The sequence below is a fragment of the Diabrotica virgifera genome, chromosome 1 (genome assembly GCF_917563875.1).
Source record: "Diabrotica virgifera virgifera chromosome 1, PGI_DIABVI_V3a".
In the NCBI taxonomy this organism is placed as follows: Eukaryota; Metazoa; Arthropoda; class Insecta; order Coleoptera; family Chrysomelidae; genus Diabrotica; species Diabrotica virgifera.
In genome coordinates, this window is record NC_065443.1 from 182,815,954 (window position 1) to 182,843,215 (window position 27,262).

At 32.2% G+C, this 27,262-nt stretch overlaps 1 protein-coding gene and 2 long non-coding RNA genes across 5 annotated transcripts in view; all 3 read right to left on the minus strand.

Moving 5' to 3' along the window:
* LOC126878965 (neuroguidin) overlaps positions 1–16,087 on the minus strand; it is a 192,656-nt gene extending 176,569 nt beyond the window's left edge. The window contains exon 1 of one of the 2 annotated variants that reach the window (XM_050641831.1): positions 15,917–16,087. Coding sequence is in view for 1 of the 2 variants with exons in the window: in XM_050641830.1 (XP_050497787.1) it covers positions 15,803–15,811 (9 nt within the window). In the remaining variant the exon portion in view is untranslated. Of the gene's footprint in view, positions 1–15,802 lie in introns of both variants that reach the window. The other variant, XM_050641830.1, reaches the window with a different exon arrangement.
* A 6,335-nt stretch (positions 16,088–22,422) lies between these two features.
* On the minus strand, positions 22,423–25,149 carry LOC126878971 (uncharacterized). 2 transcript variants are annotated; one of them, XR_007695913.1, is made up of 3 exons: positions 24,648–25,148; positions 24,395–24,589; positions 22,423–22,604 (listed from the first exon to the last, which is right to left on the minus strand). It is a non-coding gene; the product is annotated as an uncharacterized LOC126878971 (long non-coding RNA). The 2 variants fall into 2 exon arrangements; XR_007695912.1 differs by having other exon boundaries at positions 24,395–25,149.
* A 1,045-nt stretch (positions 25,150–26,194) lies between these two features.
* Positions 26,195–26,501, minus strand: LOC126878974 (uncharacterized). Its single transcript, XR_007695916.1, has 2 exons — positions 26,466–26,501; positions 26,195–26,366 (listed from the first exon to the last, which is right to left on the minus strand). It is a non-coding gene; the product is annotated as an uncharacterized LOC126878974 (long non-coding RNA).
* Between the last annotated feature and the right edge of the window lie 761 nt (positions 26,502–27,262).

Sequence of the window (27,262 nt, forward strand, 5' to 3'; positions counted from 1 at the left end):
CCAACAAACGTTTTGTCGGCTCTCGATAAACACTTTTTTCATTCTTAGAATGATCCTAACCCCTCTATAAAGAGTAGCCGAAATGTCTCACCCCACCTAAGTACCTTTATCCCATATATTAAATCCCTACTGTACAGGAATTATATTAGCATCCCAAAAGCAATTCATATCCATTTAATTTTTAAAGGTCTAAAAACATTACTACATTACTACTACTACATTACTATTTGTTGTAAAATAACTAGGTGACACAGATTTCCCAATATAATGCACTTGTTTGAAGAACGCTTTTGTCAGCTATTTTTGATATGAATATTTCACGGTCGAATCGTGTCAGCAATCATAATAAAAACAATCGCAAGTTTATGTATACATACGGAGAAAGTATTACAGATCATTCGTTAATCAATCTTTATTCATTCAATATTGAGACATCAAGTTAGTGAGAAGATAGACGTTGCCCACCAACTAGTTACCTAGTTACATATCTAACCAATAGTGTTCTACATCATAAACCCCCATCATAGGGGGTAACTACCCAACCACCATATGGCGATCTAAAACCAGGGAGAACTCAGGAACTGGCAGACTGGAACAAGTATGGAAGGAAAACGTCGAAGGACGAGGTTTCCTGTACCTCGACCGTCCAAGAAACGGTAAATAGAGACTACATGGAGACATTAGGCCTGACACGGAGCTGAGTATGGTATGGAAAATGGAATATGGTATGGAGCATCGTATGTAAATGGAGTATGGTATGGAAAAGGGACATGCAGCGAGGACTTTTGGTGATATAAACTTAGACGTTTAAAGTGGTAAGTCCATATTATCTATTCTTATGGTATTTCCATGATATAGTCACAAATCACCTCTATATTTAACGTAATTTAAGATATACATAATCCAATTTTTATCTATTTTTATCTAGTTAATATATTATCAGTATTATTAACTACCCTTATTGCTATTATCGATAAAAATTTTTTTACAAGTATTATGGTTATCTATAGGACGTATTTATACATTTTTATATACATTTACTAGCATATAAATTTTTTTTAATCTTTAGTGACTTTTATCCAATTATTACTTTTATTGATTTCTATCCAACTGATTTTTATGATGATTTATAATGATTTATATAATGATTTTTACTGCACTTTATTATTTTTGACATACTATTTTATTCGACAATTTTACTGTACCTCATAAGACTATCCAATTTATGCGTTCGTTACGAAGTACAGGAATAAAAGAGAGAGAAATATTATGAATAAATGAGTAGCAACAAGGTCTATTGGGAAGACTTCGTCAAAATAGTTGCGGAGATTACACAAGAAGTAATAAGACAAAGCAGAAGGGTTTTGAAGAAGAAATTACCTAAATCTAAGGAAGTACAAGAAGAGGTAACGACACAGTTAATTAAATAATATAACAAATTCACACACTTAAAGAAAAATTGGGAAGCACTAACAGACAAACAAAGAGAGACGTGCAACAAATATTTTGGGAAAATCAGAGATAAAGTTATACGCTTATTTCAAGCAGTAAACTTAAGAACAGTAGTTCCAAGTTCAATACATCAGGCAATCGACAAGGAAGTAGAAGAAGAACAAAGCGACGGGGAAATAGAAGAGGAAAAAAGTGACGAGGAAATAGAAGAGGAGCAAAGCGACATAAAGCAAGATATAAACATGGCTCTGACGATCAATGAATTTTTGAATATATAGCGGAAGGAGATGAAGAAACAGCGATAACATTAATAAAGACCAGATTGATCAATAACACTAGAAACCTGATCACTACAGAAGATATGATCCCACGTATAGCCGCGGCACTGAAGAAAGAATTAAGAGGCGACAATCCGAAAACTGTGATAGCCAAGTTAGCAAAGAAAAGGCAAGGGCATAAAGATGCAGCAGTGTACGCATCTGAAGTAGAAGAACTAGCAGAACAGTTAAAAGTAGCATACATCGCGGAAGGAATGCCATTGGAATTAGCGAAAAAATACACGACGGAAACAGTGGTAGCAACAATGAAACGAAACGTTAATACAGATAAAGCTAAGCTGATACTGGAGGCAGGTAACTTCGCAACACCGCAGGAAGTAGTATCCAAATTTTTATCGATTGATACGACAGAAGAGAACACACAGTGTGTTAAATTATAGGACAAATTACGAAAACAGGAGAGGACAGCATCAATACAGAAGAGGATACCATAACAAATATGATAGAGGGAGAAGAAATACCTTCGGACAACAGAACGAAGCGGAAGCGACGGAAAACCAACGGAACTATTCCCACAGAGGATATAGACAATTTAACAATCAAACATACAGAGGAAACCAGAGAGGAGGACGTAACAGGAACGTAAGGTTGTACGAACGTACAACTTCGACTTAAACTTAACGAATTTTGTACGAATGAAGACAGAAATCCTAGAACAGACAAATACATTTATCATAGACACAGGAGCCGATATTTCAAGACTGAAATGTTCACAAGATTTTATGAAGGAACACGTGAAACCAAACACGAAGGCGAAAATAAAAGGAGTAACTAAAGGAGAACTACAGACAATGGGAGAAGTTGAAACAACACTAGAAGTAAAAGGAAGTCGGTTCGAGCATATCTTTCAATTAGTTGAACCTAACTTTCCCATTCCAACAGATTGAACCTAACTTTCCCATTCCAACAGACGGAGTAGTAAAAAATTTTCAAACACTGAAGAACGACAGGATAGTGGAACAACAGGAGATACAACCAGGAATATTCATAGCGAGAGCAATTATTTCAAGTAATAATCCGTACATCAAAATTTTGAACACAACCTACGAAACAGTAAAAGTAGAGACAAACGCAATCAAAGCATTAGACATTAAACTATTCAACAATATATAGACTGATCAACGACAGTAAGGATAGGAAAAAGGAATTACGGGAATCACTGAGGTTAGACATTCCAGAATACATACGCGATAAATTAGTATCTTTATGTGAAGAATATTCTGATCTATTCGCTCTAAGGCACGACATGCTGACATGTAACAACTTCTACGAACAGAAACTGAGAGTTAAAGACCAAACTCCGGTATATATTAAGAACTATAGGACACCGCATGCACAAACAGAAGAGATAAACCGACAAGTACAAAAATTAAGAGACCAAGGGATCATAGAACCATCAACATCAGAGTATAACAGCTATAGATAGAAATAAAGCATGGAGATTATGCATAGATTTTAGACAACTGAACAAGAAAATAGTCACAGATAAATTCCCATTACCAAGAATAGATTCGATATTAGATCAACTAGGAAGAGCAAAATGGTTTTCAGTTATAGACTTAATGTCAGGGTTTCACCAAATACCTTTATAAAAATCATCGAGAAAATACACATCATTTAGCACGGAGAACGGAGCATTTCAATTTACCAGATTACCTTTTGGATTAAACGTAAGCCCGAATAGATTTTCAAAGATGATGTCAATAGCGTCTTCAGGATTAACACCAGACAAAGCATTTCTATACATGGACGATATATAGTCTAGGCGCCAAATAGAGGTCACCGTGTCATTTTCAATTCTGATGGACAAACTCAACGGTTTCTTATGGATTTTGGGCTGCTGATTACGAATTTCGAGGGGGGATTTCGATCCGAGTGGTCAAAAAATTGTTATAAACAATTTAATTGTTTATAAATTGTTTATAAGGCTCTGGCTCATAAACTAACAGATAAAAAAATGTTTCAAATAAAATTTGTTCCCTAATAAAAAACGAGGAAAAAACCGTTTACTAAACTTAAATCCGACAATTAGAACTCAAGATATTGTAAAATTAGTGCACAATGCAAATTGCAAAATAAGTATTTTTCGAAGCTTTACCGATCGTAACTCGGCTTCTGCGCATGCAAATGAGCCTTATAAGGTGACCTTTTAAAGCTTAATTAAGAGGCTTCCAAACAAAGTTTGTTAAAATATTTGATCTTTATTTGTTTTAAAGTTATACCCGTTTGAAGTTATAATTTTCTTGAAAAAATTGTACATTAATTTGTTTATAAAGGTTTCAAGCAAACCTGAGCTATAAACATTTATACTTTAATTAACAATAATGATAAAACAACTCAAAAGGAACAATTTGAGCTTACGAAAATGTTCGTAAGTTTATTTTTGGCTAAGATGTCGATATTTTAATGGCGCGCTATGAAGCGCAAGATTGGCTCACAGTCAAGTAAGTATGTATTCTTCGATGCTTTATCGATCGTAATTCGGCTTCTACGCATGAAAATGAGCCAATATGTGATATCCATATAAAAATGGATCGAGTTCTTTTGCAGTATCATCATTGCATATAAAACGAGCATTTATGATGTGGCGGCATACACACAATTGACGGGCCTTGATGATGCTGCAAAAGAACTAGATCCACTTTATATGGATATCATATAGATAATTAGACTCTGAAGCCTCAAAAAGTTTTAGTTTTACTGCCTACAAGAACAGACTTGTACCACCATGTAACTGTTAAAATTTCGCTAAAAACTTATGCAGATGTAAAAAAGCTGATATTCCCTGTATATCTCTATGCAGATTTGCAGATGCATGAAAAAATGTTTGTAAAAATAGTATTAATAAATAATATCAGCTTACTTTTTACTTATACTTCTGAAATATTAGTTTTTAATATTTTTTTCTCATTTAGTGCAAAAAATAGAAGACAATGTAAATAGAATGATAGGTGATACGAGGTACAGTATGATGATTTAATTATAAGAATTATATGATAAAATTTTATTAGGATCTTCAAAAATGAAAAATGAAGATAACGTATGTATACATAGAAATTATAATTTGCATCGAGAAGTTAGCGCGTGAACCTTTACGCGGTGAGCCGATCTTGCGCCTCATAGCGCGCGCCATTAAAATATCGACATCTTGGCCAAAAATAAACTTATGAACATTTTCATAACCTCAAATTGTTCCTTTTGAGTTTTTCTATCATTATTGTTCATTAAAGTATAAATGTTTATAGTTCAAATTTGCTTGATACCCTTATAAACAAATGAATGTACAATATTTTTAAGAAAATTGTAACTTCAAACGGGTATAACTTTAAAACAAATGAAGATCAAGTAATTTAACAAACTTTGTTTGGAAGCCTGTTAATTAAGCTTTAAAAAGACACCTTCTAAGACTTATTTGCATGCGTAGAAGCCGAATTACGATCGATAAAGCTTCGAAAAATACTTATTTTGCAATTTTCAATTTGCATTGTGCACTAATTTTACAATATCTTGAGTTCTAATTGTTAGATTTAAGTTTAGTAAACGGTTTTTTCTTCGTTTTTTATTAAGGAACAAATTTTATTTGAAACATTTTTTTCTATCTCTTTTAGTTTATGAGCCAGAGCCTTATAAACAATTTATAAACAATTAAATTGTTTATAACAATTTTTTGACCACTCGGATCGAAATCCCCCCTCGAAATTCGTAATCAGCAGCCAAAAATCCATAAGAAACCGTTGAGTTTGTCCATCAGAATTGAATATGACACGGTGACCCCTCTGGCGCCTAGACTAATAGTAGTAATAGGAATATCAGAAAAACATCACTTGACAACCTGAAAAAGACATTCGAGACATGTCGAAAATTCAATTGGAAACTTAACCCAGGAAAATGTCAATTTTTTAGAAGAGAAGTCACATATTTAGGACATGATCTTTCACAGGAAGAAGTATCACCAGATAAAGCAAAATATGCAGCGATTGAACAATACCCGACGCCTAAGACAAGACCACTAAACAGATTATCGAGGAAAGGAGTAGAATTTTTTTGGTCAGAGGAATGTGAAGAGGCATTCAATAAGCTCAAATCAGCTTTGATGAAACCACCAATCTTAAAATATCCGGATTTCAATAAACAATTCATCCTAACGACAGACGCATCCAACTAGAGTTGTTCAGCAATTTTAAGTCAAGATTATAACGGAATAGACCTACCGATAGCATACGCATCGAGAAGTTTTAATAAAGGAGAATGTAATAAACCTATAATCATTAAGGAATTACTAGCGATTCATTGGGGATTTAATCATTTCAAATGTTATTTATATGCAGCACCAACATTTTTAGTAAAAACGGATCATAAACCACTAACACATTTATTTTCAATGAAGGAACCAACCTCAAAACTCACGAGGATCAGATTAGATTTGGAGAAATACGATTTCGAAATAGAATATATAACAGGGAAAAATAACTACGCGGACAGTCTTTCAAAAATAACATTGCATCAACTAAAGAACTTATACATAGACAACACTCATATACTAGCTATTACACGAGCTCAAGCAAGAGAAAAGGAAAAAGAATCAAAGCAAACGGAAGCAGAAAGTAAACTCACACTACAGCCAGAACCCCCCAAACAAACAGTAAGAAAGGTACTAAATAATTTAGAGGCGCATAGACTACCAATTTTGTCTTTTGGAGTAGAACTCATCTCATCAAGACTGAGCATTAGGGCCAAAAACAAAATAAAATGCAGCAAGAGCATAGCCACAAGATTCAATCATTTCGATTTAAATCAAATGTTGGCACAGCTTGATAGACTGGCGGTAGAGAATGCAGTACGTAAAGTAAAGATATACGTAAACGATATTATTTTTAAATTGTGCACAATTGATGAATTTATTAAAGGAAACAAAATATTGAAAAATGTAGAAATATACATATGTGAAGTACCAAAAACAATAGAAGATGACAAAGAAAAACATGGATTGATAGAAGAATATCATAATCACCCGATGTTTGGAGGACACGTAGGGAATAATAGACTAATAAAGAAGCTAAAAGCGAGATTCAGATGGAAAAATTTGGAAAAGGACGTAAGAAAATACGTTAAACAATGCCACAAATGTCAAATCAACAAACCGAACAGAACACATGTAGAAGAATTCGTGATATCGGACACTTCTTCCAAACCATGGGACATAGTATACATAGATACAATACGTCCATTAACTAAAAGTAATGAAGGCAATAGATACTGTATCACAATGCTGTGTGAACTTACGAAATACGTGGTAAGTATACCCGTGTGCAATAAAGAAGCTGAGACAACAGCCCGTGGAATTTTCGATCATTTTATACCAACATACGGACTCATGAAACAAATAAGAACAGACCAAGGCACAGAGTATAAAAACGAAGTAATGCAGGAACTAACAAAGCTGCTAAAAATAGAGCACAACCTTTCAACGGCATACCATCCACAGCCCATTGGAAGTTGTGAGAAACTGCACAGAACATTAAACGAGTACGTAAGAGCATTCATAGATGAAGACAGAGAAAATTGGGATGTGTGTTGCAGAATGTTCACATACTACTACAATACAACCCCTAACGCGTATCATGGTTACACGCCGTTTGAATTGCTGTTTGGCAGGAAAGTTAACCTACCAGAAGACCTTACACGAGAGGTCCAACCATGTTACAATAAAGATGCCTACTACAATGAGTTACGATACAGTTTGATAGTCTTTATGTAGGCCCCTTCACAATAACAGAGGTAAATAACGTTAATTGTAATATTAAAATGGAAAATGGAAAATAATAAAATCAAGGAAATACATAAGAATAGACTATATGCTTACACAGTCCAAGGACACAGTGAGTTAGTGAAACGGGAACAATGTTATAGAATAGAAATATGCTTTATTGTCACTGAAAATTATACAATTTTATGGACAAAGCTTAACATAGAGTCACAAAAAAAATAAATATATAACAATAACAAATACAATTTTCTGAAATTACATAAATCGTCAATAAAAAAATATAAACAAGTTAAAAAAGTGAAGCAAAGAACAAAAGTAATATATTGCAAAATTACTATAAATTGCAAAATTGAACATACAACATATCGCTGCTTTAATAATATAGTGGTGTAACTCAAAAAACACGATTTTCGGGAAACGGCCAAAAACTGTGTTTCAAATGAAATGGTAAAATTCATTTGCCCATTTTATCTTTGTTTGTTAACGTATTTTAATTTTAATTGCTTTGGTATCTTAATCGTTCAATCTGCTTAAGATCTATCTGAAAAATATGTAATGTTGCAGATTATTATTTAAAGATAATTAGCTTTTAAAAGGCAGTTCACTTTTACTTCTCTATATTACTAAAAAATAAAACGAAAAAAGGTGAATTTAGTTTTACTTCAGTATATCACTAAAAATAACTTGGATTGAACTGATACATTTAGATTTGTTTTTGTATTCATCTGATTAAATACAGATTACGAATGGAAATTTCAATTCTGTTTCAGTCTAGTACTAAAAAATATGATTCGAAAAAAAATGATTGGTTTTTGTTTCAGCCTACAACTAAAGGTAAATAAATTACCTGGAATTAAGTAGTAAAATATCAGTTTAATACAAAGGTGGACCTTTTGGAACATTGGAATTTAAAATCAAATATTGAAAAAATATTTTTTAATGTAATTAAAAGAGATTAATGGAGAATAATAAAATCGTGTAAATGTCGAATCTTTATTTCATTACATTCATAAACAGAAAACTGAATATTTAAATCAAACATAACTTAAATCCTAATTTAACAATATAATAAAACACAAGTTACATTCACTAGTAGTCCAGAAAGCCACTGCGCATCCGCTAAAAATATTCTAATTCGGATTTTTTGCACAATCTTACTCAAAAAGGACCCTTTTTAACAAATTTGCATGTTGCCAGGACCAAAAGTTGGTCAAAAATTTTTTAAACGTTTTTTTTTTGTTTTTTTCCTAAAATTATTTTTTTTGCATGGAACATGGAATTTTTTTTAGGTTTTTTGGATCATTCCAATCAGAAAAGGTCTTTAGTAACTTTTCTCTAAAGTTGATAGTTTTTGACATATAAGCGATTAAAAATTGAAAAATTGCGAAATCGGCCATTTTTAACCCTCAAAAACTATGTGAAAAACTGAAAATTTGAATGTTGCCAAGGTAGGTAGATATTCTTTAAACATCGACCCTGTATAAATAATTATGTACATGTTTATATTACTGAAAAGAGAATTGAAGAACGTTTCAAATGAGCCAGCACACGACCCATATTCTTATTTAAAAAAAATCATCGATTACGTCATCACGCCCAGATTGATGACGTCACTAGTATATTATATATGCCACAATATCATAACTTAAATATAAAAACCGACCTGTTTTGGGATTTTTCCATTAAGTCACCGGTTTACGAAATAACGAATTTATTCCTTTCATTTGCACCATACTGTACACATGCAACGGTGGAAAATAGTGTCGCGCACGCTTGATTGGCAATTAAAAAACAAAGGGGTTTTTGATATTGTATTCCAAAAAACTCTTCGGGATTTCATCAATCGATGTTTAAAGAATATCTACCTACCTTGGCAACATTCAAATTTTCAGTTTTTCACATAGTTTTTGAGGGTTAAAAATGGCCGATTTCGCAATTTTTCAATTTTTAATCGCTTATGTCAAAAACTATCAACTTTAGAGAAAAGTCACTAAAGACCTTTTCTGTTTGGAATGATCCAAAAAACCTAAAAAAATTTTGTGTCATGCAAAAAAATAATTTTAGGAAAAAAACAAAAAAAAAAGTTTAAAAAATTTTGACCAACTTTTGGTCCTGGCAACATGCAAATTTGTTAAAAGGGGTCCTTTTTGAGTAAGATTGTGCAGATAGGCACTAGTGTTGGTGATCCCTAGTGTTGGCAAGGGCATTATGTTATATTTAATATATAATGGTTTGCAAGATTCCAAGTAACCAATTTTTGCAATTATTCTAATTGCTTTTTTTTGCAATTTAAATATTGTTAGTGCATTGCAAGATTTTCCCCACAAAATAACGCCATAAAAACGAATGGAAAAGAGAAAAGAAATTGTTCTTAAGGTATCAACACTTGTAACAAGTTTTAGTTGTCTAAGTAAAAATAAAGTACTTGAAAGTTTACCTTTGAGATGGTCAATATGGTTATACCAAGTCAGTGTGTTGTCAATTGTCATGCCCAGCAATTTTACAGTATTTTTTTCCACACGAGCATGGAATGGATTAGATGAAATGAATAAATTTTGAGTTTTGTTGTCATTTAGCTGTCGACCATGATTGAGCATTTGAATTTACATTCGTAGAAGTGGTTTCTAAGAGAGAACGATTTCTGTCAGAAAAAATAAAAGTAGTGTCGTCTGCAAATAATACTGTTTTACATGGAGCCATAAAATTGGGCAAGTCATTAACATATATAATAAATAATAGAAGGCCCAAAACAGAACCTTGTGGAACTCCATGCTTAAATTCAGAGAGACAATTTCTGTATCTAACTGCTTGGTATCTATCACTTAGATACGATTTAATTAGTTCTAGAGGAGTACCTCTGATACCGTAAAAGTGCAGTTTTTTTAGTAAGATATCATGAGAAACACAGTCGAAGGCCTTTGAAAGATCACACAACGTTGCAGCAGGTTGGCTATGCTTCTCCAGGCCATTAACTATGCCACTCATCACATCTAAGAGTGCATGAGTTGTGGAACGATCCTTTCTAAACCCATATTGAGAAGTTATTGGTTTCAAAGTACGATATTAGGCATTGCTTCAGAATTTTTTCTATTATTTTACTGAATATGGAAACGATAGAAATTGGTCTATAATTGTCTACAAGATCATGATCGCCCTTTTTAAAAATATGAACAATTTTGGAGTATTTAAATCCAGTTGGAAATATCCCAATTGAAAAAATCTTATTAATGAGATGTGTTAAAAGTTCAGTAATTATTTCACAAGTATTTTTTATAAAAGAAGCGTTTAGCTCATTTGTATCCAAACAATTTGAATTTTTTAATGAATTAATAACCTGCGATACTTCTTGTTGAGTAGTTGGAGATAGAAAAAACGAACTCGATGAAGCTGGGAAGTTTTGATAATTCAAGATTATGTCGTCTGATGTATTAGGAAGGGTTTTTATAATGTTCTCAGCAATTTCAACAAAAAAGTTATTGAATGTTGTTCTGAAGCTATTTCCTTGTGGCATTTTTATAATCAACTATTTCTAATGGGAATAAGCCACAATTTTACAAAAAAAATGATTTTATTAACGTTTCGAAGCCCAAATCGGGTTTCGTTGTCAAAATACAAAATACTACTAGAATAAACAAAAATGTTGTTGCTAAGTAAAAAAAATTCTTCTAATAATTTATTTAATCTGACTCATTTATATTGGCAATTCAGACGTATATTATACATTTTAAAGTAGAAGACTTTAAAATGATATCGCCAATATTTATGAGTTGCGTTCCTGGCACGACTTTACTAAAAGATAGTTCATTCGATTACATGAAATCAATCCCAACTCAAAAATATCCGTCACAAAAAAATCATAGCATGTGATCTGCCTTTAAAAAGACAACCAAATGCAACGATGACGGTAAAATTCTCGCGTTAGAGATTCCATAGTAAATCACGAGGGAAAACCAGGAAAAAACCTCGTGATACTATCCTGACAACGTAAGTATTTGGTTTTACATTTAATTTACCTTCAAAAAACTAATACCAAATTCTGACTTTAATATGTTTAAATTATAAATAATATTAATAATACATATAGGTCTGGATCCCGCGTATGAAAAAAAAGTTGATTAATAGCAAGCTGAAAATTTGTTAATAGCTTAAGGGTGTCTAGTCGAATAAACTTTGATATGTGTGAACACTGGAACAGGGGTAGTTTTAATTGTGGAACAGGTTAAAAATTGGGAACGGTCACAGCACGAAAACGGCACATTTATTTTGTCTGACAGAACAGACTTAAACTCTTCGAACAGAGATTAAACTCTCATGCAAAAATCAGACTGCTATTTATCACCAAATGGGCGTTTTAATGAGTGGAACATGTAGAATATGTCAAATGACAGGAATTATGACAGGTAATAAATAGCAGTCTGATTTTTTCATAAGAGTTTAATTTCTGTTAGGAGAGTTTAAGTCTGTTCTGTCGGACAAAATAAATGTGCCGTTTTCGTGCTGTAACCGCTCCAAATTTTTAACCTGTTCCACAATTAAAACTACCCCTGTTTCAGTGTTCCCATATATCAAAGTTTATTCGACTAGACACCCTTAAGCTATTAACAAATTTTCAGCTTGCTATTAATCAACTTTTTTTCATACGCGGGATCCAGACCTAATAGATATACAATAAGTAATACTAAAATATAAAATTTGTACTAACTCGATATGTTATTGACTTACTAATCGTGGTATTTTCTTTCTATTGACTTCCTCTTTCAGTATGGGTAACCACATCCTACTGCACTCTACCGAGGAATTTGCGACACAATTGGTTTCATTTAGCATAATTAGAGCCGCTTCTTTGATTTTTCTCTTTTTACTATCTGATTCTTTCAGGACTATACTTGAATCTCTCCACTGAACTCTATGTTCATTATCCCATGCGTGTTGACATATATGAGATCTATCAAATTCTCTATTTTTAATATAAGACTGATGTTCACTTATTCTAACGTTTAATGGTCTTGATGTTTCACCTAAATAAAATTGTTCGCATTCACAAGGTATTTTATAAATGCAATTCTTTGTTCTTTCTTGTTCATTGTTAGGTTTAGTTTTAGATAGAATAGATCTCAATGTGTTTGTTGTTTACAATGTAACAGATGTTAACAATTGTTTTTCTTCTAAAAATGAATTTTCGTTAGAACAAGTAGATTTTTAGAAGAAATACAATTGTTAACATCTGTTTTATTAAAAAATGATTATCCTTTATCGTTTATAAATAAGGAATTGTCAAGATTGGATCGAATGGAACAGAACAACTTAGAGCGGGATCCTACAACATTCACAAGAAATAATACGAGGAAAATATCAATACCTTATATAAAAGGACTATCCGAGAAACTTAAAACAATTGGAAATAAATTCAACATTTCAACAACATTAAAAACAACAAACACATTGAGATCTATTCTATCTAAAACTAAACCTAACAATGAACAAGAAAGAACAAAGAATTGCATTTATAAAATACCTTGTGAATGCGAACAATTTTATTTAGGTGAAACATCAAGACCATTAAACGTTAGAATAAGTGAACATCAGTCTTATATTAAAAATAGAGAATTTGATAGATCTCAAATATGTCAACACGCATGGGATAATGAACATAGAGTTCGGTGGAGAGATTCAAGTATAGTCCTGAAAGAATCAGATAGTAAAAAGAGAAAAATCAAAGAAGCGGCTCTAATTATGCTAAATGAAACCAATTGTGTCGCAAATTCCTCGGTAGAATGCAGTAGGATGTGGTTACCCATACTGAAAGAGGAAGTCAATAGAAAGAAAATACCACGATTAGTAAGTCAATAACATATCGAGTTAGTACATATTTTATATTTTAGTATTACAGTATAGACCTATAGAACTATAGAAATTAATTAGTATAGACCTGTCAAGTAATTCTTAAACAATAAAGTACTAAGGCCTAATTATTAAAAATGGTGTTGAATACAGAGAAGAAAGTGTTTCTGGTGGAAACACTTGATTTTAATTTATTTGATGATTTGATTATACTAATGTACTGTCCGCGATGGTCTAAAAAACACGGTTCAAGGACATTAGTCCGAAACTGATTTCCTTCAAAATTTGTCATAATATTATCTATACAAGTGGCAGATGTAGCAGTAACTCGATTATAGTCATAAATTGTTTGTTTTATACCAAAAGATGATGTTATAGAAGTCAATTCACTAATGTTTGCCGTTTTCCCTTTAAAATTGATATTAAAATCTCCCAAAACTATTATATTCAAATTTGGCCTCATAATGTGATCCAATAGATTTTCTAAATTTTTGAAAAAAGAATTAAAATCGTTACATTTACTAGATATATACACTACCAATACAACAGTGTTAATATCTTGAACAAAAAATTCCACAAAATTCAGATGTTTGTTCAATATTAAAACTGTCGCAGTTAATAGCTTCGAATTTTAAAGTGTTTTTAACATAGATTACAGTACCACCGTTCTTTTTATTCTTCCTACAGAAACTGCTAGCAAGTAAATACCTATCGATATTCATTCCACTCATTTTAAAAAATATATACATATAACCTGCAATTTTTTGCTCCTAGCTTTGGATCCACATGTCTTAAATTATTGCATTCATCAATGTACAATTGATACATCATTTCCATTGTAAGTTCTGTTTCCAGATAATTTATATCGCTCCTTGGCAAGTTGTTACAGTTTTTTTAAACCTTCACAATTCATTTATATATGTTAAACTGAAAGCTATTTAAATACTTTAAAACCCCCTGGTTACGCCTATGGTAGTCCCTATAAAATAGTTGGTTCGTTCGCAAAATGGGTCTGTTGAGTAGTTTTAGGAATGTCCGGGAACATAGAAATGTGTGTATCGCTATATTTTCTGACTCAGAGTCTTTGTATAGGTTCTTGTCACGTAACTGAATCAACCGTGGTTCCGTGCTCAATGTTTGTTTTGGAATCGAATGGCATTAAGAAAAGACAGATGACATCCGGTCTGTCTTCGATTGTTTTGGGAACGAGGTCAAATTGCAAAGGGTGGAATTTTGCCTTTGTGTATCCTTTTTCCATCGGTGAGAAAATACACCCCAAGTTTATGAAAACTTATCGTCTGGAAGAGCTTGTGCCAGTGACGGTTTTGGGGCTGTATATTTTGTTGTGCCGACAATGTAAAAAATATCTTTCTCCCCTTCCTTATACCCTTTTAGATGTCGGATGTAAGAAAATATCTAAAATGAAAATAGCCAGTTTCTTTTTGATTCAAATCAAGTCTCTTGCTATCATCTGACACCGTGTTTCAGGTTCTACCCTTTATCAAAGAGGCTTCGCTACCCTTAATAAAGGGTAGACCCCTAAACACAGTGTCAGAGGATGGCAAGAGACTTGATTTTTGTTTGATACCATACTCTGTATTTATTAGAGTAGAAAATGATAGCGTTTCATTTGGTTAATCTGCAATGCATTGTTGGAATATTTTCCTAATGTCGCCCGTTTGGTACTTTGGTACCTGGGTTAACAGACTACTTGATTCATTGTAGACATTCATTTCACTTATTTTAAAAAATATATGCGTATAACCTTGGATCCACATGTCTTAAATTGCATTCATCAATGTACAATTGATACATCATTTCTATTGTAAGTTCTGTTTCCAGATAATTTATATCCCTCTTTTCTCTGGAATAATGACTCTGCTACTTTGGGATGGAATTGATATGTTATGTATACTATTTATGGTTTCGGTAGGACTTTTATTGATTGGCGTGTGTCTACCTCTTTGATCAGCTTTCCTTACAACTTCTGGCTCAATTTTTTTCAACATATTCCCTACTTAAGTTAGATTTACAAAGTGTGTTGAAAAACATAATCTTACACACCTTCAAACGCTGATTGTTCACTGTAAAATGGTAGTGTAGTGTATTATTTTTAAGCACTATGTCCAGATGGTAAATTAATAACATTGCATACATTTAATAGAGGTAAACAGCACGAAGTCCACATGGTGTTGTTTACCTCCACTGGAAGTGGACTGGGTGTTTATTAAAAAGTCGTAACTTGCCCTAAAATTGTCTCTGGACATAGTATGGTTTATCTCTGTGTAGAGCCAGAAAAGTTATATTCAAAAGTGCAATAATACCAATTTTGATAAAAATGGACAGTGTCCTTTACCTCTGGAGTACTACAGACATTTAAATTATGAAATACAAGAAAACATACCTGCACCATTTTTTAACAATCCTTTATGTTAAAACCTCATATCAAAAGAAAAGTTGAAATAGTTTACCACCACGTTGTTATTTCTCTATGACCACCACACAAACACAAACTCACCTCACAAACATGTAAAACAATGTAAAACTTTTATCTATAACTAACTATGATCTATGGTGTGACCACAGAATATGGTTATTTATTCTGTGGTGTGACGGTGACACATCACAGCTGCGGCTTCTTCTTCTTTCTTCACTTTTGGCGTGCATACTAGTGCATTTGCCAGCACATTTCTTGCATTTGGTCTTGCCCATAGAGGTATATATTAACATAGAGGGAGCCTACCTTCCGCGCTTCCTGACGACAAGATCTCTGTGACTGGTTTTCTGCATCTCCTTCTAACACATTGTATCGAGAATCTATAATAACATTCAGTGTGAATATAGGCACGGAAGAGGAGGACAACTGTAGCAGCTTTACTATGCGTAAGAGTGAAACAGCACTAATCCAAATAAAAAAGATGGTGTCGTCACTTCGCTCTGAATGACACTCTCTCTATGCTAATATTTAACTCTATGGTCTTGCCATAGCCACCTTTACTTTACAAGCCATGAAGAGAAAAAGGCAACGTCGCAATTGCTGACGTCCGTAGTCCGACTTTCGGACTACCGCTTTCGAAACTACGATTTTTAAGTACAAATTCTGGTAAAATTTATAGTATTTTTTGAGTCGAATAAGAAAATATTATTAATTAGAAGTTTGTACAAAATAATATTAAAAGTAATTCCTTGTAAGTAACGTTTATTATACAAAAAAAAAAGCAATAACAAGAATATAAACGGGATTCATTTTTTTTCGAATCCTAAGAAAACTAATAAGTATTTTTGAAAAATTTAAACGCAGAATGAAAGACTACGTTAGGACCGAGGGCCGAAAGTCCCTGAAAACTTCTATGTTTATTTTAATAAGTTACAGGGTTGAAAAATTAAGAAAATTTAATGTGATTTTTAGTTTCAAATATGTCATTAAAAAAACATTTTATTCATTCTAAGGGACTTTCTGCCCTCGGCAATAAAGTAATCTTTCATTCTGCGTTTAAATTTTTCAAAAATACTTATTAGTTTTCTCAGGATTCGAAAAAAATGATTACATTTAAAATACAGGCGTCAAAATTTTACATTTTGTTCCTTTCCACTTAAAGTTTGTCGCACTTATTTAGAAACACCCTGAATTGATAAAGAACAAATCTAGTTGTTAAACATAAGCGAATTAATCAAAAAAACAGAATGTTAAGAAAACCGGAGTTAAGAGAATGTTAAGAAAAAAATGTTAAGAAAAAAAAAAAGTTGGGTTTTAATTTCAGTATTTTATTAATGCCCGGTACACCATAAAAATTTAACTGGTTAGCAACAATATAATTACAGCGGTATTGTAAAAGAATTAGGCTATAACATATTAAAAAATCACTTAAATCTGCCAACAGATTTAGGAAATGTAAGACATTAAAAATGACAAAATTTTTAAGTGGACGGATTTCTATATGCACGCAAGTTTATATAAAAATATATTATATTGAACTAAAATCATCTTAATAACATACCTTTAAATGTTCTTTATAATTTAGAGCACGAAATATTGTAAAATATTTCAGTTTCTCTGTAAATACAGTGAAAATTATTTAAAAACAAATGAGAACTGTCAGAATTAATCGGTCTACCAATAGATGTTGCCAAATTTCAACTTCATGGCTTGTTAAGTACAGGTGGCTATGGTCTTGCTCATGGCAATTCGCAAAATTAAATTCCGACAGAGGGCGCTCAAAATTTCAAAGATGGACGATAACTCTAGGAAAACAATTCATTTTGTCATTTGACCTCACAGTTCTAAAACGTTAAATTAAAATTATTTACACGAGTGTTTTGCCAAAGTAACCACTTAGTTTTGCCACTAAGACATCTTATAAGTTAAAGACGACTCAAAATTATGTTTCATCTGCATGCATTCATTAAAATTTGACGCTAACTACTGATTTGTTTTTACCTTTTTTTCACAAAAATATCTGGCTTCCCCGATAATCACACAGCGTTTTAAAAATTATTAATCTATAGGCGGCTGCACAATTGCCCGGGAACGGGAACGAGAACGGAAACGGGAACGGGAAATAAGTTAACCTCTAAGTAAATTAATGTTTTAGATGCACAATAACCGAGAACGAGAAGCTGTCCGGTAACGGGAACGGGAAAGTTGACCATGTTTTAACTTTCTCGTTCCCGTTGTATTTCCGGAACCAATCAGAAGGCAGTATTAAAAATACTGTCAAATGCCCAATAAAAATTTGTTCATTAAAATAAATGACGAACGATTGATTTCTTTATTGGAAAAATAATGTCCTCATCTGTCGTACGATTGATGTAGATCATAGTACGTACTTATATGGTAATTAGATACATAATAATAATATAAATATTTGAATGATATGCTTTTTATCTTTATGCTAACAAACCTTTTGTGATTGCACACATATTATGTAAATTAGTTCCAAGATCGTAAAAAACGAAAATATTAAAAGCTCGTCATCAAATAAATCCATATTTTTAGAGTTAACAGACATTTTCTTTTAATAAAATTAGAAAAAGATTGTTCCACAAAATTTATTTCGAGAAGAAAAAGAATTAACAGCACAAGTGACAGTGACACAAAACAGCTGTTTACCATTTAATTGTGAATCTGCTGATGCTTTCAGTTTCCGTTCTCGTTCCCGTTTCCGTTCTCGTTCCCGTTCCCGGTCAATTGTGCAGCCGCCTTATCTTAGAAATTCTAATTTTGTTTTTAATTTAATTAATAAGTACACTACAATTTGTTTTACACCAAAAGATAACAATTTTTAATTAAGTAAAAACTGGAAACTGAGTAGGTGAATTTATTTTATAATAATTGTGTTCTGGGAATTACGAGGTGGTCGGAATATTTTGCATAATAATGTACATTCTATGTACAAAATACATACTCCATTTTATTTATTTATTTAATTTTGCAGTCGCTTAAACATTAAAAAGACTACGTTTAATACAAACGTTAAATTAACAAAATGTGTGATTTGGCATTGGTTAGTTTAGGTCATTACGTAGAGAATAATAGGAATGAATACTGAGGAACACTGCAATAGTTTTTTTAAGTCGAAATCACTGTTAATTACAACATAAACTGACCGCAAATATGTACACAAATTAATGGCAAGGTCAATGTTTTCCTAGAATTGATACTTTTCAAATTCGCCACCAGGCGTCGCCCACTTTGCGGTTCCTCGCCAATATGCAATTAGGCATTCCAATGAAACGTCAAACATGGCCGGGTGTGGGCAAAATCTAACCTTACATCGACATTAATTTGTAAAGAAAATCCTGTTTGGTTGTTTTTTTTATGTTAATTGTGTAGGAAAATCTGCGAAATTGTGATAACAAATTAAATATGAAGTGGTTTATTACCTACAGAACTGAATTATCCCATATTAGTTACCAGTTTGTGTCAATAACTACTATGGGATAATTCAGTTCTGTAGGCGATAAACTAGTTTAAGTATATTTATTTGCTATCACAATTTCGGTGCACAATTAACAATAAAAAACAAAACCAAACAGGATATTCCTTACAAAAACTGATGTAAACCCTATTTTATTAATTTTTTGCCCACTGCCGGCCATATTATATCACGTGATTTGGAATGGTCAATTCGCTCCGAGCGTTAACAAAGTGTCAAAGCAAAATCGACGAATCGACCGACCTGCTCATGGTGGCGGTTTTTTGAAATTTTATAAGGACGCTTTGTGTATGTTTAAATGAGATATTTAAAAAAAATGCCGTGTCCCGCTAGTGATATTATGTATTAATATAAACAGAAAATAAAAACGCACTTAATCTGATAAAAATTCTTCACTTTCCAATATTGATTATCAGTTTGATTTTGTATACATAACCTCACTATCGCAGTTTATGTCAATAAGTCTTTATTAACGAAAAAGAAAATATTTTTGTTGCGCTATAAATTACAGTATAAATTAATAACTAATGAATTCTAACAATTGTATTCGGTTATTATCATTACAAAATAAAATATTCAAGTTTAACAAAATAATCCCATAAGACTCAATGGGTGCATTCAGCAGACTCAATCGATGACTAATCGCTTAGTGATTTTCTGCTGAATGCCACATAAATTGTCGATTAGTTATCATTCGATGACTTATCGGTCGCCATTCTAAACATCGGTTTTGAAATATGATTACTTAGCAAATCAAAATAAGATTGACGTATGACGTGTGTGTAACACGTATTTTTAAGTTAGGTACACAAACCACAAGAATCTACAGGTCGAGCAAGTCTCGTAAATTTCACGATTGCGAGCCACGCTTCACGCAACCGTGTTTGCGTACTTGTGTTTCGAGTTGCGTGGTCGTGAGGAGTTATATTTACCAATTCGCGCAATCGTACTTGAGACGCTGTGTCAGGTGAGGTGTTTGAAAATTTGTGTAACTTGATTGCTTGATTCTGTGGTGTGAGTGTGAAGGTGGTTAAACTTTTGTTTTATTTTTTTTTGTTTTGTGTTTTTTGAAGATAACACAGAAAATACAAGAGGGCAGCATACTTTGCAAAACAACTGTTACAATTTGAAATCAACAATTTGTTAAGTTGTTGTCTAGCAGGTAAAAAAAGTGACTTTTTAAAAAAATTATATCTTGGAAACTAAAAATTATTTTTATTTATAATTGAAACATGTAAAAGTATAGTACTCTCAAAACAATTTTAGCCAAAAATATTCATTTTTGTAGAGTTGACTGCAATTTTTCGACAACAGCCCTTTTTTGCGGTGAGCAGCATAACAAGTCCAGTCTCATCTGAAATCAAAGTTTCTTGTAGTTCATACCTCTGGCTAGTGAATGAACAAAGGATTTTTTATTAGATGAGGTCATTTTTGTTTTATAAAAAAAACTACTTTAAAAATGAGAAAAATTGGGGTCAAAAATGTGTTTAAACTTATGTAAAATCTTCAAATTTCATTTTTTTTAATTCCTTCGTTCATATTCTAGCCAAAGGTATAAACTACAAGAAACTTTTTGAATTCAGATGAGACTGGACTTAGTTATGCTGCCAACGCAAAAAAACTTAAACTCTACAAAAATGAATATTTTTGGCTGAAACTTTTTTTGAGACTACCTTAAGTACTATACTTTTACATGTTTTAATTATAAATAAAAATAAATTTTAGTTTTCGAGATATAATTTTTTTAAAAAGTCACTTTTTTTACCCACAAGACCTATGTAACCCCTTAAAAAAATGTTTGGAAGAATATGTTTGATGGCCAAGATGCATACATATATTTAGAAGGAAAGTTCCTGATTTCTGTAGTATAATACATAATACCGAAGAGGAAGTAGCCCTAAGCGCCGGACTCCACTTGCGATTTGTAGTTGTGAAGATTGAACACATTCTTTCAAATAGAAGTCAATCCATGATTATTTAGTCACAAATGGATTGACTTGTATTTGAAACAATGTGTTCAATCTTCCTGATTACAAATCGCAAGTGGAGTGCGGCGGTAATAACACCAAAATATTCCATAGAAGGTACACAGACATTGAAAAATTCCTGGAATATCCCCGAAAACATGTTCCCTGAACATCCCAGGAAAATCCTGTGTCAGCATTGTAAACATTACCTGAATGTCTTATTGGAACATTCCATGAATGTCCACGAATGTTCTCTGGACATTCAAAATATATTTTGTAGACATTCCCTGGATATACCAGAAATACAGTGATGAGCGCTCTAATAACCGGCAAAATAGCACAAAAGATGTATTAAGTAGTGAGATAAAAAGACATGAAACTAGTCGAGCTGGGAAATTTAGCGATATTAGGTTTGTTCGTAGTACGATCCAAACGATCAGCAACCGTTGCCAACCATCAGACGCATGCGCAGTTAACAGTTGGCGCTGCGCAGTTAACAGTTAGAGTTCGTAGACTATGAACCCGCATGCGTCTGATGGTTGGCAACGGTTGCTGATCGTTCTACGAACAAACCTATTAACTTATACATTTAGATTGTATTGATTTTGTACCACCTTCAGATATATCAGACGAGTTTGGAAACTACCACTGTCACAGTGACAGTTTTAGTTGACATACTCCTCCGATATGTATAAAGGTGGGATCAATATAACGTAAATTTAAAGGTTAATTTCGCTAAATTTCCCAGCTCGACTAGTTTCATTTCTTTTTATCTCACAACTAAATATGTTGCCCATATTTTGCCGGTTATTAGGGCACTCATCACTGTACATCCTTGCTGATGTGACAATACCTCCTATCTGTTTTTTCATGAGTTTTGTATGAGAGATGGAAAAACATGTTTTAAGGTCACCTCCTGTGTTCATATGTAAGTTTTGACTTGTTTTGTAGTTCATAGATAGTTTAATTTACTACAAAACAAGTCAAAAAATATCATATGAAAACAGGAGGTGACCCTAAGACAAGTTTTTAGTCTCTCTTACAAAACTCATGAAAAAACAGATAGGATGTATTATTACATCACTGACGATATGTGGCCATACCAAATAATACATCCTTGATAAATATAAACATTTTTATTGAACAAAATCTTTTCATACATTTTTTTAATGCAATTTACTGATATTCCTAAATATTTCAAAAAAATGTGTCACATTTGCTTTGTAAACCTTTCTTTTGCCTTTCGTAGCCACATATTCCGTTTCCTTCCTGGTTTTTTGTAGACCACTTCTCTCAGCTGATTCTAAAAAAAATAAAATAAATGGTAATTTTTCTATCCTTTACAATTAACAATCAGAAGAAATATTATTTACAGATAATGATATGCATAATAATAATAGGTTTGTTCTAGCATCAGTTTGAAACCATCAGCGAATAGTGGACCAGCGCGAGTAGAGGGGATCGCACTGGTGACTGTATTATGTTCTTTTACTGACCAACTGTTTGCTGATGGTTTTTGACTAGTTTGACTGTTTGCTAGAACAATCCTAATAATAATGAATATTTTGTATTTTGACAATGACATCTGATGTGGAAGTCAAAACATTAATAAAATTATTTTTTCAAGTTAACTTTCACATGCGCGTCTTAAAATTGTACTTTTAATACTTATATCATAAATAACTATTAAAACTATCTTAAGAGGAAACAGTATCGATCAACAGGTAGCGAAAATGTGTTCCAAGATTGCGGCTGTAATTTTGAATATTTTTTCGAGATATTTGGCACACATATTCGTAATATAATAAAGAATGGCGGTACAGAGCCCAATTTGAAAAATATATTAATATGTGGAAATTACTCTGTAATTAAATACAATATAAAAAAAACGAGCTTGTACCGCCATTAAGAAGAACAAAAAAATACACTTTCTTCAAATACAACTTTTTTATCCGATTTTGTGTTATTTTGGAACTACTAAAATTTTTTATTTCATTAGTAGTTCCAAAATTACACAAAATCTAGGCATCGGATAAAAAAGTTTATTTGAAGAAAGTGTATTTTTTTGTTCTTCTTAATGGCGGTACAGGCTCGTTTTTTAAATATTGTATAATTACAGAGTAATTTCCACATATTAATATATTTTTCAAATTGGGCTCTGTACCGCCATTCTTTATTATTTTACGAATACGTGTGCCAAATGCCTCGAAAAAATATTCAAAATTACAGTGACAATCTTGGAACACGTTTTGGCTACCTGTTTATCGCTATTGTATTACCTTAAAACATTGTAATTTGCTAAACCAGTATATTTTACTCTACTACTACTCTACTAGCTACCTCATTTTCCACTGTTTCTAAAGACTTGTTTACATGGGTAGAGTTTTGAGGAGAGTAGAGTAGCAGTAGTACTCTACCAAAAATGGCTTGATACCATTCACATGAGGAGAGTACAAGTATAGTACTGATGCTACTAGTATAGTGAAACCGATTTTTGTATTTTTAAACACTCTTGATTATAAGTGCACCTTAAATTCTTAATTTTTTGCTTAAGCTCGTTTACTCCAAAGCCCCCTTTGCCATTCTTTCGATGATTTCATCCTCCGCAGCTTGCTGCAAACTTTTATTTCTGTAGTATACACTACCTAAATTCCATAAACACTGGTATTCGCCGTATTATAGCTCTACAAGTTTTAAAGTTTCATCTTCGGTGAACTTCATTTTCACTATTTACACAAAACACAATTCCAGCCAGAATGACAGCGCCCCCATGTACTCTCCTACCTACTCTATTCTGCCATAATTGAGCGTGTTCCATGGGTAGAGTGTGCAGCCGAGTAGACATTTTGGCAGTAGTGGTGGTCATAGAGTAGTTACTTTGCCATAGGTTGCTAGTCACTCTACTTTAACTCCAACTATGCACTCTACCAGCTATTCTACTGTGCTGAGCATTTTTACAGGTAGAGTTACTCTACTCTATCAAGTACTTGCATCATTACTCTACCCGTGTAAACAAGTCTTAAATCTACTGAATGAAAATCTACTTAATCTTAATCTACTCTTAATGAAAAATGTCTACAATCATTTACCCACCTAGTATTATTGTAGAATTTAAGACAGTCCAGTGCCTTATAAACAATTTCAATATGAATATTTTTTCCTTTAATTCTCCTTTGATACCACTCCATTTTAGATTTTCTGGAACTTATTTCATTGTGTTAATAGCCCATATTTATTGAAGGAACCCAATCTGGAGATTGTTATTATCGATTAAGTCGGCTGGTTTTCCTATAAGATTAAAATGTTAACATCTTCAAAAATCGTTACTGTTGTAATTGTAACTTACCAGATATAAAATGATTACAGCAGACAGGACAGGAAAATTTTCATTTCGCTAGTAAAACCTGTACATTGTATTGCATTTAACCATTGTTGTCTCTCAGATACCTTATTTAGTTCAGTTTAAAAGTGAACTTCATCTTGACTTTATCACAATTACTTTGCATTTCACACTTCAAAACACAACACCAATGAAGCATATTATCTTTCTAAATTAATACTTCCAGAGAAAATGTTAAATTAATCTTTGTACAACACAAAATTACAAAGAAATACAACTAAAATTATCTAAAACTCATTAAGAACAGATAGAATAAGATTTATCTTTTACACCCAGTAGCCATATTGATTTAATTTTGACAGCGTATGAATCAGTAGAAACGATTATATTTAAATTTGGTAAATATAACTCCGCACGACCACGCAACTCGAAATACAAGTACGCAAACACGGTTGCGTGAAGCGTGGCTCGCAATCGTGAAATTTACGAGACTTGCTCGACCTGTAGATTCTTGTACACAAACCATACATACTCATAGACGTTTCACGTAAATTGTCAAGGTCAAGACAGCAAATTAGTTACCATTCCAATCAAGAGATGCCGCTGTCAGTCAATTCTCTTGTCATAATTAACAACTGACAGTTGACAATTAAATTAATTTCTTATTTACTTTTTATTTTACAGTTTGTGGCTTAATTATTTTATTATAGTGGTGTTACGTTTTTAATTAGATTTAATCACAATTTTAATAAGTGCATTAACCTTCTCTCCATTTTTATGAGCAGAATTTTTAGTTTACATTGATCATCCCGTGTTGTGTTTCTCCACATTAAAAAAAACAATATAATAGATCCCGAAACAGTTTATTCCAATAGACAAGTGTGTCATCAACATTTCGGACCTATATATTTTTGGAAGTTTGTAAAAGATTATAAGGTAATATTTATCTAAACAATCATCCTATCTACAAGATTTTTTCAAAAATTTTCATTCAACTCGATACACATTAGTTCTTTCACGTGACACATAGCAGTAGTGTTTAGCATTTTGAAAACAAATTGGAATATTTGAAGTTTTTAGTAAAATATGGAATAAAACATTGAATTGTATTTCTGTTGTTTTAATTTCCTGCGAAATTTCATCAAAAATTCCGCAAAATTTATAATTTGAAATTCTCACGTAACTAAAATTTGTCAATATAGTTCCCATTCCAATCAAGAGATGGCGTTAATTCGATCCGAAAGATTAACATGGTCGTGAAACGTCTATAAGTATGTAAGACACGGTTAAACACAGTATAGCACAGATCACCTACCTCCTCTAGATGTTTCACGATAACGCTTTGGTTAAATATGAAAAACAGCGCTCCATGCCGCTTGTATCGGAACTAATGCAAGCGGGAATTTCAAAATGTAATTTTGGTGGGAAGAAAATGTTAGGTTAAAATATTTGTATAGTTGAAAAAAAAATAATTTGGCTTTAAAATATGCAAATTATTTTTAATTTCAAATATACAAAATACCATTTGGGAAAAAATAAGACATAACAACGTATTTTTATTTTATTTATTTATTTAATACCAGCAAAACCACTTTGTATATACTTTTTTACAAATCGTATCTTTACAAATGAAATTATTAATAGTTATCTTCCAAATACTTCTACAAAAGGGTATCTCAAATGATTGAAACATGTGTGCATCTCTACTTGTTGAAGGACTTTCAACTAAAACAAAAAATTAATATAATTGATTTGATAATAACCATATTCATTTCAGGTAAAATAATTTGTATTAATTATATATTTTCTGTAGGGGTTACTTACTTGGTGTTACATTCGTTTGCTTCCCTACACCACTAAGGCCCGGTCTTTTCACCTCCGAATAAATAGTTAACAGGAAGTTTATCTGACAGATAAAAAAAGTAGCGTCTTTTCACTCTGGAATAAAGTTATCCGGCAGATAAATTGACGTTAAATATCAAATATTTAACTGCCGAATAAAGTACCGAATAAGAAGTTATCTGGAAGATAAACTTTGATTTTCGTATATTTCATGGTTTCTGATTACCACGAAACTAAAAATATAACCTAAAATCTTGTAGGTCTGATTGAATTTATTGCAAAAGTAAAATTTTGTTCTTTCTAAAAATTCTCAATCACAAATTTTGTTTTTATACATACCTACCTACTGTAATTTTTTAAGCAGAGTTAGTAGATATTAAATTAAAGATGGGTTATAATTTGAAAAAATTATAATAGGTATGTATTATTGTATACCTACCCAACTATATTCATTTACAAAGGAAAACAAGTTGTAAAAAATAAAAATAGATTAGTTTCTTATCCCATCATTTCTTTGAATTGCCAAATATTTTACGATTCCAAAATGAAAGGTATTGATTGATATAGTAACTAGAATTATGTATGCACATGGTTCTCAGAAACAGTAGATGATACCTACCTTGAAAAAAAAAAGCTGCAGTTAAGTATCCAAAACATACTGGGTGTATCATAAAATTCTCAAAAAATAGAATATAGGAAGACTGATTTTATATTCTGACAATTTCGTAATACTCCCTGGGTATGTTTTAAATAGGTACCTTCTTACTAATATTTTTTGT